Here is a 16157-nt window from a genome sequence, read left to right on the forward strand (position 1 = left end):
ACAGAAAATATTTATGGACTGTGTTGTGCTCTGTGTCTCTCTAAGTTTGTAATGCAGGCTTTTCTAAGAGAAGGATTTGGTGATTAACATTTAAGTCTTGAAGTGAGTAATATAAAATGGTAGCAACACCCCTCCCCCACACCATGGTTCTTTGTTGAGTGCAGCTTGACCACATTAGAGCTTGGTTCCTGTTGCTGGATAAAAGAGAACTGCTATCTTTCTAATTGGCAATTTTATACCACTTTCAGTCTTCAGAAAGTCCTATTATACAGAAATTCTCTAATAATATGAATCTGACAGCTAGTTCTCCTTTTCTTCTTTTTATACCAGTGGATAATTTGCTAATGATCTTATTTTACTCTTCAGGGAGCAGTTTTCGCAGTGTTCCCAAGAGAAAAGGGTATAATAGCCAAAACTGTTGGCATGGTTAAGGAAGAGAGTGATCCTGAGGTATAAGGAAGGTATTTGGGAGAGCAAATGTCATGGCAAGGGGAGCTAGGCATATACAGCTCTTATTTTCAAAATGCATATGATTTTGTGTCTACTTTATTAGAGTGAGGCCTCAGCAAAAAAAAAAAAAAATATAAAAAATTGAGTTGAAAATTTAAAATTTTGAGTTGGGTTACAAAATATGGAAATAAGAAGGCTGACTGGCGTAAGTGAAAATATAAAGCCTTTTGCTAACTTTCTTTTATAGAGTAATATTTCATTTTCCATCCTTTTCTAGTACAGCATCAAACAGGACTTCATTATCACTGATAATACTCCATATAACCCACTGATAGACCATAGCCACTGGCCAAGCAAAACTTCAATCAAAAACTTTTTCTTCTCTTGTCAGCTCACACCTCTGACTGAGCAGCTGCAAGATGATTCATCCAAGAAAGTTTCACCATAGGACAGGGGAAAATTAATTCTGTCTGCTTTTCCCAAACTAATAAGATAATTTCAGTTGTAGATACTTTTGCAGCACTTCCTGAGCCAGGCTATGCCTATTTGAAAACAGAAATCTTTTTATCCAAATGTCAAGAAATTTTCCATTAAATCAGTGCTTTTGCTTTGTAAGACACATTTCTGCTGCGGTTTCCCGTTTAACAGAGTTGCAACAGTCATATTTTGTCCCATTACAGAGCACGTTTCTACTAGAATTAATAATCAGCATTAACTGTGAGAATTAAAACAAAATTCTGTGCATAAGGAACATCTATATTCTGAAACCCACTAGCACATGCTTAAGATGTCATTTGCCTAAAAAGTTAGTGGTGAGAAGTGTTTTGGATTTCTTTGCTGCAAAATCCTGAAAGGAGTAATGTCTTATTCAGCATGGATGCAGTGATGGTTCCAATGCAATGGCAGTCAATCTGTGGGGAGTAAGACATTCTTCAAGACCTGCAGTGTGCTTCCATACATGCTTACGATGACACTTTCTTATGTAACTCCACTCCAACTTTGCATGCAGTCATAACAAAACCAGAAGAATGTATTACTTTGTTTATTGACATCGGATAAAGCATTTCATCCCAAGTAATACTTCTTGTATTACAGATTCATGAGCTAGTTTGCAAATAAATACAGAGAAGCTGCTTTTGTTGTCACTTTACCAATACTAATGTGACATCCATGGCTTGTTTTTCCTGAATAATCAAGGAGTTCATCTGAATGTGTTCCGCTTGTGCATGTGATATTGCGCTTACACTTATAATGCTTATAGATTCACAATAAATTTTTCTGAAGAGAGGAACACAGGCTTTCTTTAATTCATGTCTGTTGCTTTGACCTAAATAACACTAGTTTCTCCAGCTCATCACCAATAAATACATTCCACTTTCCCAAAGAAGTATATGCAATCCAGTGTCTTAATGCAATGTTATTCCATAGCCAGTAGGAAGATTAACATAAAATCTTAACAACAGCTCTTCTTCTTCAGCCTCTGAGTGGACATGCACTATTGGTTCTCTGGGGTTTGTAGCTTTAGCCAACCACAAGTTATGTTGTAATGGCCAGGTGATCCCAGGTATTTAACAGGGTCACTTCTGTTCTGCCTGACAAGCTGGCAGCCAGGCAGCACATTTCACAGTGGTAAGGGAACTTCCAGATTGCAGTCTTTTCTTCTTTTGCTTTCCTTTTTCATGAGTTATCTGTGGCTTTCTGAGCGAGTAGCAGTAGATAAGACACAGGCTGCAAGCCAACCTTTTCTCACTACTGTAACATAATTTTCATTGATCTTCCTCTGATCTCTCAAACACCTCTGAGGTCCCACTGGCTCCTGGCTGCTCACAAGAAAAAGGCCAGAGTTTATACTGATTTAGAAAGAACACATTGAATAGTGGAAGATTGTAAAGGTTTGGCATTTCTCAGTCCTACAGCACAACTACTCAGATGATTATCTTGGAATTCATAGTGGAGTTGAAATTTTCTTTTTAATTCAATAGAGACTTATGACTTAATTTGTGGTGCACAAAGCAGCAAAATATACACTTGCTGCAATATTGCAGCAGGAGTATAGGTAATTTTTATCATCATAAATACTGATAATGTACATCAGGGCTGCCTGTTTAGAGACACTGTTGATAGAAAATCAGATTGATGCATCATAGCAAAAATTTCTAATGAGATTTTGTCAAGGATCTGTAAAGCTTTTAAAAACCAATGCACTCATTATACAGTTATACAGTTATTCCAAAGAAATTTTTAAAACAATTATTTGGCATGTAAATAAAATACCCAGAGTGCATCCCACATACCCATGTCATGTATAATAAAAACACAACTCAAAACCAAATGTGGGTGACTGTGCTATACCTTCTAGGTTATGTAGGTGTTCCCCACACACTAATATTTTTATTACCTTGAAATGTGGAACAAAGTGTTCTCAGTGGATGAGGAAGTCTCAGGGTTTTATAAAGTTTGTCTTTGAATAGGTTTCACAAAATACTTGGTAGGAGTATTTCTATCTAGTCACACATTATTATTCTCAGAAAAGAAATTGCATACTTTATTATAGCTCACAGTTTATTTTCTTTGTCAGTTTATACTTTCTCCTATGAAAATAGCAAATGACATAAATGGGAGGTAACAGGAATTGTGGGCAGAATTTTAACATATTTCACATGTATCTCAGTGGCCAAATCACACCTTCATATCTGCGTCCTAGAGGATACTTGGTCAACTGCTGATGTACTTTTAAGAGTTTGAGTCTTAATTTGTTACTTCAGTTCTTAGTTTTAAAGATTCAGCCCTTAAAGAGAGGTTGAATCCTTGCTTTGGCCAGAGTGGCCAGTACACTGAGAGTTTATTCATTGTTCAAACTCATGGTGGAGGGCGATAAGAGCTTTTTGTTTCTGAAGGCAGTTTGCACATGTTGTGCTTCCCTTTGTGTTGGTTCTATAGGCACCTCTCAGTCAGCTTGATGCTCAGATAGATATGCTACTTCTGGTATAAAACACAGTGATAAGGCAGTGATCTGATAGGGAACAACTCAGTTTTACTCCTGTTTGACTCCATACTTCTGCTATTCCCTGTTAACAGCACTCATACTCTGGGACCTGTTCCTTAGTACAGCTTACTGTGTACCTGAAGGCACTGGAAGTGAACATGTCACAAAGTTCTCTGCATCTTTGCTAAGTCCATGAGTTCAGGTGTCTTTAGAACATGCTTTGGTGGATTTTGGATCTAGTGAGTGTATTAAAAAAAAAAAATCCATTCTATAATAAATTGTTATTGTAAAGTTTAGTCAGTGGAAGTTGTTTAAGAGACACATTTCCCAAAGGAATTTCCAGGAGAAGGAGAATATGTTGTGTTTCACCCTCATGATTTAAGCATTTGTTTGGAAACCCAGCAGTTTTCTTTGATGATTAGAGAGGAGCTTGCAGTCAGTGATGTTGGGATTCAGAGGTGCTGACATAAATCAATAGGAGCTCCACAGGATAGGGAAGCCATTCTAAGCTGAAATTGTCACCAAAAGCATAAGCAAGGACCAGAGCTAATATTTAATGTTTTTATATACCCCTAGAAAAAAAATCTTTATTTTATCAGGCAGCCTGCACTACTCAAAGGGTCAAGCTCTTATTCTATGAACTGGGACCTAATTCTTTTCTTCATATTAGGAGCAGTTTAAACAGATGTCAGATTACCTGTCATGTATTGTGACAAAATGAGTTGTTACTATGTAGGCAGTAAATTGGGATTAGCAATTCCTCTGCTGCTGTTAGGCCCAAAATCATTAGCCAAGTACTTTTAAGGAAACAATTCAAAACTTCACTGCAATTATTTCTGCAAATTCAAATGTCAGTAATGAAACTAATTCTGTGAAACCTAGAAACACCAGGGATATTGTTCTTTCTTTGGATGAATACAGCAATTTTCTCTGTGTGATTTTTTTTCTATTTTGTTGTTCTTAATAAACAGACATTGATGAGTGCTCAGATGGCTTTGTTCAGTGTGACAGCCGTGCTAACTGCATTAACCTGCCTGGTTGGTACCACTGCGAATGCAGAGATGGCTACCATGACAATGGGATGTTTTCACCAAGTGGAGAATCCTGTGAAGGTAAGTGTCTAAAAAAGGTGGGGTACTGTTATGGTTCACATGAAAGTGAAAGTCCAGAAAATGTCTAGTGTTTCAGATTATACTGGTCAAGCATTGTCTTGAAAACTGCAGTGAAATTTAAACCTTGACCCAAAAGAATTATAGTCTAAATAAGCATCATCATCAAAGGCAAAATAATATAAATATGAATATTCCTGTAACGTGGAGTGTTAGTGGAGCATTTCTGTGTTTTACTAACATAATATGTAAAGTCAGGCATGGTGATTAAAATGCAGTTTCTCTGGCCCTGCATCTGCTTCTGTGCTTGTCCCTTGCATAAGTGATTTCCCATGGGCTGGTAGCATGCACTGTAATCTGTCACTCCACAGTAATCTGTTTATATGTCAGATTCTTTGTGTATAGAAATGGGCCTTAATCCAGATCTCATTTCTTCCACTTTGTTTTCCTCGTACACTGAAATAGTTCTTGATAAAAATATTTCCCATTGCAGAAAATGATTATGCATCCCTGAGACCCTTACATATACCTTGGATAATACTATGGTGTTTCTCCTGTGTAATGGCTAGCTGCTTCTAGAAGGCAGCAATTTGCAGACCTACTTTACAAACTAGGGAGCTCAGTGGACATAGGGCTGGTGCAACGTGCAGGGCACAAGAGATAGAGACAAGGGGGACAAGGAGATGGAAAGGTTTTCTGTGTTCATGAATGATGTTAGAGAGAACAGCAGATTAATAAGAACACAATTACTTTCACATGCAGATCTCTTAGTACGGAATGTTATTCAGCTCTTAAGATATTTCATGCTGCTGCTCTTAAATAGCAGAGCAATCCAGTATTTTTTTGCCATGGACTTCTCAGGGCAAAATTACCACCCTTTCTCCCTTTCTCTGAGTGCTGAAATATTCAGTGCTCACAGTGTAAGCATTCTTATTGCTGTTTAAACTCACATTGGTGGGCTGCATCAGTCCCAAAGGGAAGCAATTGAATTAATTTCTCTAAGGCAGACACACAGACAGTTCTCCAGGAGTGAGAATGACCTTTCTGGTATACCCATCATCAATACTTTATTTCAACACATTTTCATCACAGCTGAAAGCCTGTATTCCCAGGAGGAATCAGCAATTTAAGGCAACCATTGCTTTCATAAGTCGAGCTTTCTTTGTCAAGAACTAACTAAATGTCAGTGTTAGCTGGTCAGGAGTTAGGACAGGAAGGTGCAAAGAATAAGTTGTGATCCCTCTGATTATAACATTGCACTTCTGTCACAGGAAATAAATAGGCCAGCCAGGCATATATGGAAATATTCTCAATAGCTCAAGTTTTATCTTCAGTGTCAGTATAACACTTACCTGGTGGGTTGAAGATGGTGGTTTGGCACATAATGTCTCAAGAGAGATACATGATACACAGTGACTGTGTTATGATGTGTGCAAACAAGTATCAATTAAGCAGCAAATTCTAAACAAATGGAAAGAAAGCCAAGGGAAAAGAAATGTGGGGATTGCTACATGTGTACAGAAGCTGCAATTATTAGACTGTTTTGACCTTTTCTACAAAGAGCCAGCAGCTCTTTATTAAACAGACACAGAGGATAACAAGTAATTAGAATTAAATCACAGATGCCAGAAAACTATCTTCATTGCTGATAACCCTAGTGACTAACAGTGGAACACTTCCAGTTTGATTGATTGCAGCTCCAAACATTAGGATCCTTAGCAACTTGAGATCACAGAATCATAGAATGGCTTGGATTGGAAGGTACCTTAAAGATCACGTAGTTCCAATCCCCCTGGGCTTGGACACATCCCCCTAGACCAGGTTGCTCAGGGCCCCATCCAGCCTGGCCTTGATGGGGAGGAAGGTTAGATATTTGATTAGTTATACCACATCACTTTTTGTTGGATTGGAGCTTGTGACTTGTTGTCTCAGATAAAAATAAAACCAGAAAGGGCATGAAGAGACAGCCTAAAATCCATTGCAGTGTGGAAAGTTGAACTTGCAGTAGCACAACACAGTAGTGCAGAAGCAATCATCTTCTCTGCTGTCAGATCTTTCCACTGTAAGAGATTTCCCTACTGGGTTTAAAGACAAAAGAAAATGGATTCTTTTTGGTAGTTCTTCAGTAACCCCTAGTTAGATGTGATTAGATTGAGCTGTTGGTGGATGGTCTTCACTTTAATGGGGCAGCAGCTTCCAGGCTATACTAATCTCAGATTTCAAATCACAGTTCTCCAATTCTCACTTTCAACTCTATCCAGGACCAACATCCTCTGAAACTTTCTGTCTTGTGCAAGTGCTTCAGCTTGCAGAGCTGTAGAAGGAACAGTGCAAACTACTTCAAAGTAGTGTTTTATATAGAGTGCATAATAGGCTTGACTTGACTCATCTTTTGTAAGTTTTAGAGTTGCTTTGAAGTAAGGTCCTTCTTCTAGAGGAAAAAAACCTTTAAAAGCCAAGGAAGATTTTCTTTCTTGACTGTTCTACATCATCTTCCTCGAATCTGGGTCTGTTTGTTTCCCCTGCACATGTGCTGATAATACTACACAAAGCGTTTTAGTGATCAGTGTAATCAGTTCTTTGTTTCCTTCTGCAAAGCCTCTGATTTTAAAAATCCATGTGGAAACACCTCTGTTAAAATCACAGATGCTCAGATGTTCACAGAAGCATTTCCTTAAAAGCCTTATTTTAACATAATTCCAAAGCTGCACCTGTCCTTTTTAGGACATCATACTAAATATTCCCACCTAGAGCTGGGCTCCTTGGTAGCACTAGACATTGTCAGTGCTTGATAATGAAATAATAGTTACTGAATTGCCTATTTTACACATCTACCGACCTTGGCTACTGCTGCTTCTTTGGCACAACTGAGAATATTGAATATTTTGACTAATGTACTTGAATGCAAAAATTCATAATCTCATTTTATTGTACCTACAGGCAATGGAAGACCTAGAGATCCCTTTGCTAATAGTTTTGATTCACATTATACTGCTAGGTAGACCTATGGTGTCTATAAAAATTACTGAGAGAAATTATGGGAAATGCAGCTGTAGGGCTTCAACCTCTTAGCAGCACTTGCTGTTTTTCCCTTGGAAATAGAATTATGTTATGCCTCGTTATATTTCCAGAAAAGTGAAATATTAGCCATGTAGTTCTTGAGACTGTATGGCTTTGGAAAGTCTTACATTTTATATATGTAAATATAGCATTCAGTATGGTATATTAACTGGTGTCTTTCTCTTTGCCCCTGACAGCTTTTCTTTATAGTTTCTTTAAACAGTCTTATTGGTTCTAAAGGTTGTCTCTTATGTACCATTTCATAAAGAGAGCTGGGCTAAGGGAGTAGATATTGCATCCTCAGGCTTCATTGCAGTAAAAAAAAAACCGAGAATAACTGAGGGCAAAGTCCTAAAATAAGAAAGTTCAGGCCCCATTAATGTTTGCCCTGCAGTTCTGTGTAACATTCTGATTCCCTTGAATTTGTCCTTCGCAATGTCTAAAAGCTTCCATAATCAGTTGAAGAAGGAGGCTATATTGGTTTGTACCAGAATAGTGCAGGTTATGCCTCAGCAGTTGTTGGACATTTGGCACACATCCACATCCAAAGAAAGCTCACCTAATTAAGGCAGCCCCTTAGGACTTACCAAGAGTATCTGTCAGGTACCAGCTGTTGTTAGTAGAGAATATGAGATCAATGTATCTTCACTCTCAGCAAGTACTACATTCTTTAAATGAGACAGTTGCAAATGAAAGATTTGGATAGATCAATCCAGAATGCCCAATTCATAAAAGATTCTTTTTTTGGTTGTAAGAGTTTATCCATATGTGAACTCCCATTTGGGTTTTCTGTACTGAAGTATCTTATGGGTTTTTTCTGCCATCCTGCTTCCAGAATTAGAATCACTTGCTTCTCTGTGTGACAGAGCAGCCAGCCTGACAGCACAGAGGCTGAGGCTCACCTTGAAGTCTGTTTTCAACAATCCAGGATAATGAGGGATGGAGGCATGTTACGAGCCTCAGTATGCTCCCCAGCCTTCCTGACTGAGCAAAGTCCAAAATGGTCACTCCAGCATCTATGTCTCTGGATCTGGAAGGCAGAGGAATTGCTGGCTGTCAGGATGTCTCAATTTAACTCACACTGCATCCAGTATTTTAACTAGTACATGAGATTTCTTGAAGTTGGAAAACCACTCTAAGTTTGGAGTCCTACACTTAAGTTTATCAGAAGCTTTATTTTTGATAGCAATTAAGGGAAACTGAAAATAAAAAATCATTACTCTTCAGTAGGAAACCTTATTAGCACTCACAAAGCTCCATCAAAATCCTTTTGCTTTTATTCATGATCATTAAAAGTCAGCAAATAAAGTGACTTCTTTCTTTTTTCCATTTATCCCAAATAGAGCTATAGGCATTAAAGCTTCAGTATTGAATTTGGGAACCCAACTTAAGCATCACCAAACAGAAGGCAGATATGGAGACACATTAGTATTTCAATATTCTGGAGTGTGGGAAGAAAACAAAATTTCCAGAGTTTCTCATTTTTTATAAAAGGACTGATAAATCAGAAACTTATATAAAATATATAAGACAGCAATTTGAACACATTTACTGTATAGGGAAATGACATTTCTGTCAAGCTGATGTTACCAACATCTGAAGTCTCAGCTCTTCATCTTCCACATCTGGTAAGCACTCTCACAGGTGGTTTACATGAACTCACAAATAAATTATTCACAATTCACTCACTCTTTGAAGAATTATTACACCAGTCAATAGATCTACTCAGGACAGAAAAGAACAGAAATAGAACTTTCTGCTCAGACAGTCTTGGGTTCCCTAGCAAATGCACTCCTTACTTTTTTGCCTTAAGCAAAAGATTCTCAGGTATCCTGGTACTTTCACCTTACTGAGCTAATGCTATTCCTCAGAGCAAAGTTAACTGAAAAACTTCAGTTGCTTCAGAGCAAAGGAACTGTCCACCCTCCCAAGCCATCTCCTCCAATATTTCTCAGTGATACAAATGTTCCCCTTTTCTTTTAAAAATTGAGAGTTTAACCAATATCAGAATGATGAGACACTCTGAATCAGAGGCTGCTTGCTGCTCAGGGCCAAGTGAAATGGATGCTTTGTCCCTCTGCGTTTCTTTGACTACCTCTTCCAAGAAACAGTCAGTGAATCTCTTAAATACAACCTTGGGTCACAACCCGGAGCAATTGAAATTCCCATTTTTATGTAGTTTTCTATGTCTGCAGTCTCACAAATACTGCAAATGGAGTTTAGTCATTCTAAGAACTGTCACCATATTATATGGCTTTAGTCTGGTATTTTTCCTGTGTAGGCAGTAAATTATTTGTAATAGAATTAACTCCTGGTTTTCTGTAACATGTATTGCTACTTCTTCTCCTATGATATTTCTTTGTTATTGCAACATTAAGTGTTTGCTATTAAGCAAACATTAAGTCTGCTATTAAGGTTGCACCTAGAGATGATGGTAAGAAAAGGAAAATCCTTAAAAATGAGACAGAAAGCTGACATTTTTCATGTAGGTTAGATAAATAAGAACTGATTCTCAGTTTAGCACTAGATAACTAGTTACATTTCACTTCTGATGTTTTTTTTTTATTGAGGCAAACCTCCAAGTCTTTTGAGACATAATGTTCTAATGTCCTAACATTCAAGCTGCTTGGTTCTTAAGCAGTATTTTGTAAATAGCCTGAAGTGAGCTATTTGTTTTTGAGTGTTTTGTGGGGAACTCTTTGGCTTTTTTTTTTTTTTTTTTTGATTTTGGTTTCTTTTGGGAGGGGGCTGGGGGTTGTTTGTGTTTTGTTAATAGCATGGGAGCAGTCATAAAATGGCTTTGTGGCTGGATATAGTGGAATATGCAATCTATATTCTTACCATCTTCCCTTTTCAAACACAAAGGATACAGCAGCCAGTGTCCCTTGTCCACAGCTGGTTATGGCCGTAAGCACAATTTCAGTAACATGATTCACTATCTATTAAAAGTCTAAAGTAAAAAAAAAAACTGAACAAAGTTTTGCTTGGTATGGATGATGTGTGTGCAAGTTCTTTGCTGATAATGCCTGAAGTTTGATGTGGATGAATAATGTAGATGAGAGTTTCATGCGTGAAAAGTTGGTGTTTCTCTTGCTGCATCACAAACACACTGCTGTTTCTGATTAGGTTAGACTCAAAATGTAAATAGCTCCTGCTGTGACTAGGGATATTTAAATTGCCCTATCCAGAACATTTATTGTCATGAATCAAACAACTGAAAAAAAACAAGATTGGGAATTTTCAGAAGTTCTCAATGCCAGATAAGCTCAGCTCGATACCAGAGTCAATGATGAAACCTCCATTATTTTCAGTTACTGTGACTGTGTTGAAAAATAAACCTCAGAAGCCTTTTTCTCATTGGAAAATTGTGAAATAGACTTGTATATAAGTGCTGAAAGCAGAGTCGGTGTTTAAAGGATCACCATTTGTTGTTTAAAGGAAACCTTTCTTATTTACATGACAGCTGAACTTTGTCCAGTTACCTCATTAAGTATGTCTGCCTTCTGTTAAGTATATAGATTGCTGAGAAGTGACATTATAAATTTATGACAGCTGTGTGAAAATTATGTACAAAATAGTGCTCTAAACAAATGAATACAACTTTTGGAAAGTAATTTATTAAAAATTACTTTGATGATAATCTTGCTGTTAATGCAAATCGTTACATATAAACTGAATTTGCGTCTGTTCTTGTTAGTGCATGACTTAAGAACGGCTATACCTTAATTTTAAATTACCAGATTATATTACTTTCTGTCTGGATTTAAGAGAAAATACAGGAAGGAGAGAGCCCAAACTGGCATCACTCAAACCATTCCTGTTAGCTACTTTTCTAAAGACCTTCAAGTTGAGAGTCTGGACAGCCTCTGCAGGGCTGCCTGTTCCACTGGTCGCGTATCCTGACTCTTGGGGTGGGTTCCCTGTCTGATGTGCCAGTGATGTTTCAGCTGTTCAGCCACACTGAATTAGGTTCATGGTCCCAGTTATCTTCTGCCCTGTTACAGCAGTGACTGCCTCCAGATACCTTGGAAGGCAGTGAAGTAGAAGATGTAGAGATCTGAGATTATTTGCCTGTTCTGGATTATCTGATACATAAATAAGTGTACCATGAGTCCTAATGCATGAAATGTATCCAAAAATCACGATCTCTCTCTCCAAAAATCTGTTAGCACTGAAAATTGAATATTCTTGCTAGCTTTATACACTTTTGGCTATGCAATTGGTTTTTGCCTTTTAGGAATCTGTAGCAGTGAGTGTCGTAGTTTGTTTATGCATTGTATAAAAGTTATTTCCTTTTATCAGGGATAAGTTTGTTGTCTTTCAGTTCCATTCACTGTCCCTTGTCTCTAGTGTGTTAGCCAATATGGAGAAAAAAGCTCTCAACATGTCTTCTTTGGAGTATTCTTTTTTTGGTTATACCCCTTCTTACTGATGTTCTTCTAGAGATGAGCAATCCATGTCTTTTTATTTCTTCTCAAATGATATTTCTCTCAATCTTCCCATAAGCCCTAGTAATTTTGCAATTCTTTTTAAGATTATGCCACTGTTACTGCACAAAGTATTTGAAGGAAACCCACTATGCTGCTGATTTGTATAGTGGAGTTCTAATAATTTCCCTGCTGTTTTTCATCCAAATTCATATTCATGTTAGCAACTTGTTAACTTTTTTTTCGGTTTTGACCATAGCTACACTTGGAATTGAAATGGTAATTGAATTATTTTGCTGTAAACTGAATGTGCTTGAGGTGGATTGGAGGTTTCATTTCCATTGTTGAACCCAAAGCTGAGTGGTTTTTTTTTAGGTTTTTATGCTGGTGGTGAAAGATATATGCACGACCATATTGCTTATTTTATCTCAATCCTGTGGTAGAGATTTAATGATAACAACACTAATTTTAAAGAACTTTAATCAAGAACTTGGGCCATACTGTTGAGAAATTGTATTTAGAGTTGAACTCAATATCTCAATATTTGCAATCACCATAGTTCTACTCTTTACTCTGTTTTCCAATTTTTATGGCATATATTTATTTACTTCATGCCCCTTTGAAGCTTCTTTCCATCATCATTTTTCTCCATTTGACCAGCTGTAAAAGCAAAATAAAGACTATTGAGTAGAACGTAGTACGTGCTGCTAGCTTGCTTTTGCAAAATATTTCTGTGTACTTTGATGAAGTAGACCTTTAAAGTACTTTTTAATTCTTTGAGAGATATTTGTTTTGAAATAATTTATTTTTATTCATTGGAGACATTATTTTTTTTCCTTTCTTTTCTATTCTAGACATAAGGGCTATAGCTGTCACTGCAACTTGAATATTTAAAATATTCTAGTTTTTACATTCTAATAAATGATTAAATTTAAAGCATGATGTGCTTACTTAAATGAGCTTACAGGTCAGACATCACCTTTCACAGTAAATTCTCATCAAGTGAACTCATATATGCTAGACAGAGCCAGCAAAAGGCTTTAAAGACACAATTCTGAAGCTGTTCTTGTTTCACATAGCATGTGTCATGTATGGTTGCCACAAACTAAGGCTCTTTAGGGAGCTAAGAATTATTCTTTCTCTCATGTTTCCTGTGGTTTCTTCATTCTATCTACCATACTCAATAGCATTCACTTGGAAATATGTTTAGCAAAACTCAAAATATCAGGTTAAAACATGAGCCAAAAAAGCTGATGTGACTTGTAAAAATATTTTTTGTTAATTTTTAAGTTCTCCCCATTCTGGTGAACTACAAATTAATTTCAGCTGAAGGCCTTAATGGCTAAGAATTATTTATATTGACTGCCACAAGAAAATTTTTGTTAATTGAATGTGTGGTCTAAGAGCATTCCATGGCATGTTTTTGCAGACATTGATGAATGTGGAACTGGAAGGCATAGCTGTGCCAATGATACTGTTTGCTTTAACTTGGATGGCGGGTATGACTGTCGGTGTCCCCATGGCAAGAACTGCACGGGAGACTGTATCCATGAAGGCAAAGTCAAGCACAATGGTCAGATTTGGGTGCTGGAGAATGACAGATGCTCTGTCTGCTCATGCCAGGTCAGTACAAATGGAAGTAGCTGCTCCTGCAAGGTGGTGGTAGGGATGAAGGGCAGAGCATCAGGATCCAAGTGAAATTCCTGTTGTAGCTGCCTTCTCAGGTGTATGTATGGAGCTACAGAAATAAAATAATGTATTACATAGGGTTTTGGAGGTAGCTTCTCTCTCCAACCTGCATGAGCAAAACATTCATTGGAAGTTTATTATATGGTACTGGGAGAAGGATGATAGTACTGTTTTGTTAGCAGAGTGTGTTCTCTGGGTGGGAGTAACAGCATTTTCATGCAAATAAACTGTCTAGACACCTACTGGGGCTGGAGTCTGATGCCAGTATCTCAAGCAGATGTCTATAAATAGAAGTAGGTTCTGTGTCTGCAGAATAATTCAGCTTAACTTTCTCAAATGTTTGCTGTGGGAAGTTTGGTCCCAAGCTAAATGGTGACGGAGAATGAAAGGCCAATACACTACTGACAGTATCCTGAGCATTTCAGCAGCTTGACTTTGCTGTACATGTTTTAGTTTCAGATCACCTATCATCTTCCTACGTGAATAATTACAGAACAAAGGGGTTGATCTTCTTTGACACCATCCAATCTGGTATTCTGTGAAACCGTGATATTCTATGAAGTTTAAAGCAAGATTCATCAAGCATCTATATAAGAATTACAAACTTAGTGCAATCCATTAAAGTCTAACCCTTGGGAAAGATGCCCTTGGGTTTCACCACCTCAGGGGAGAGCTGCTTGGAGATTGGTTGAATGAAGGATGTGTGTTAGACAACAGGGGAACTTTATGGTTGTTAGTGAGTGTGTATGGGGGTTTCTGGCTTGGTTTGAATTGCATTTTGGCAAAGATACTGTGTAGTGGAAAACCAGTGAGCTGCTAATGGCTTAGAATCATGGTAAAAAAATAAAATTTTGGCTGGAGTTTGGCTAGAGTTGTGCAAATTTCTGCCATCGCTGTGTGTCTCTCTTCTAAAAACAGAATGGATATGTGATGTGCCGGCGAATGGTCTGTGACTGCCAAAATCCCACTGTTGACCTCTTCTGCTGTCCTGAGTGTGACCCAAGGCTCAGCAGTCAATGTTTACATCAGAGTGGGGAGCTTTCCTATAACAGTGGTGATTCCTGGATACAGAACTGTCAGCAGTGCCGCTGTCTGGTAAGGGTCCTGGTTACAGCAGCAGAGACAGGAGGGAAAATGAAATGAAATATTCTGATCTGTGAATAGTTTCATTTTCATGCATTAGCATCCACTTAATTTTCCCTGAAGTACTTGTACAATTAAAATCTGGTTTTCCTGGATTTTTGTCAGTATTGTTCAGTTTCTGTCAAAAATGTGTTTTGACACAATAGACGTAATATAAATTACTTAATCATGAAGGTAGTTTCAGCAGAGTGGAGGTCATTTGAATATGGCATCTACACAGCAACACTCACATTCACTTATTCAGAGACTGATGGAGCTCTATAAGGAAATTCTAAATATGTATTTGTTATCACAGAAGATTTTTGCAAGGATGCTGATAAACTTAAACATATTTATTCATTCAGACATTTCAAGTAACAGAAAAACAAAGGACTTGCATTTTTCAAAACAGTGAAATGCAGTTTAAAAAAAATCTGTTAAAGCTTGTCACGTTTTTCCTAGGCATGTATTTTGGAGTCTAAGCAAAAAGTATTCTGCATAATGCTGCTCATGAAGTTTCTGTGACAGAGAAAATCCCAAGATAAAAACAACTAGCTTTTATCACAAGTTATCTCCAAATATAAAGGCTGGTCCATGTAGCAGCTTTGGCTTGTCAGGATATAATGAATAACAGCCAGAAGCCCATTTCTGTTGACTGTGCTTACAGTGCTGCCACTGCCAAAATTCAATGAAATAGATAACCATGTGCTTCATTAAATGTCTTAGAAAATGAAAAAAATGGCCAACCTACAATTTAGGATCTCAATAGATGTTTCTTTCTTTTCAAGATGCTACTTCTGTAGCAAAAGTCTGCTTTCTTTCAGTGACAATGGATTTTTTGGGGTGACAAAGTATTGTCTACTCCCTGTACTGTCTATCACTGCAAAAAAATAGATTGAAGTGTCAAGATCAGTGACTGGATTAAAAGATTGCTTTCAGTCTTACCATCACACAATTCAAAAAGAAGAAAATTGACCCAGATGAGAATTTTTTAAAAGACTGACTTTGCAATACTTTCTGCAACAAGTGGAAGAAATTTGGAGCTATTACAAGTGTCTGTGATTTTTTTCAGCTTCTGCTTTGGAGATAGCAAACTGCAAACTCCTTCTCAAAGACTTAGATGTATTTTTTGTGAATAAACTGATTTCCTTTTTTGCCCCCCTTAAGTCCAGACTATTAAATCTGTGCTCAAATGAGCTGAATAAATTGGAAATCAGAGATAGACCTGCTAAAAAAAAAAAAGTGCATTATTGACTTCCATGAAGTCTTTTCTTTGACCAACAGATCTGCAACTTCAGCCTTTGTCCAGAATGA

The 16157-nt window shown here is 37.4% G+C and overlaps 1 protein-coding gene across 2 annotated transcripts in view; it reads left to right on the forward strand.

Annotated features, from left to right (window-relative positions):
* NELL2 (neural EGFL like 2) overlaps positions 1 to 16157 on the forward strand; it is a 133837-nt gene that overhangs the window by 113197 nt on the left and 4483 nt on the right. For both annotated transcript variants that reach the window (XM_053943717.1, XM_053943718.1), the window contains exons 16-18: positions 4408 to 4548; positions 13462 to 13655; positions 14640 to 14816. In XM_053943717.1, coding sequence (XP_053799692.1) covers positions 4408 to 4548; positions 13462 to 13655; positions 14640 to 14816 — 512 coding nt within the window. The remainder of the gene's footprint in view (positions 1 to 4407; positions 4549 to 13461; positions 13656 to 14639; positions 14817 to 16157) is intronic.

The sequence above is a fragment of the Vidua chalybeata genome, chromosome 5 (genome assembly GCF_026979565.1).
Source record: "Vidua chalybeata isolate OUT-0048 chromosome 5, bVidCha1 merged haplotype, whole genome shotgun sequence".
NCBI lineage: Eukaryota > Metazoa > Chordata > Aves > Passeriformes > Viduidae > Vidua > Vidua chalybeata.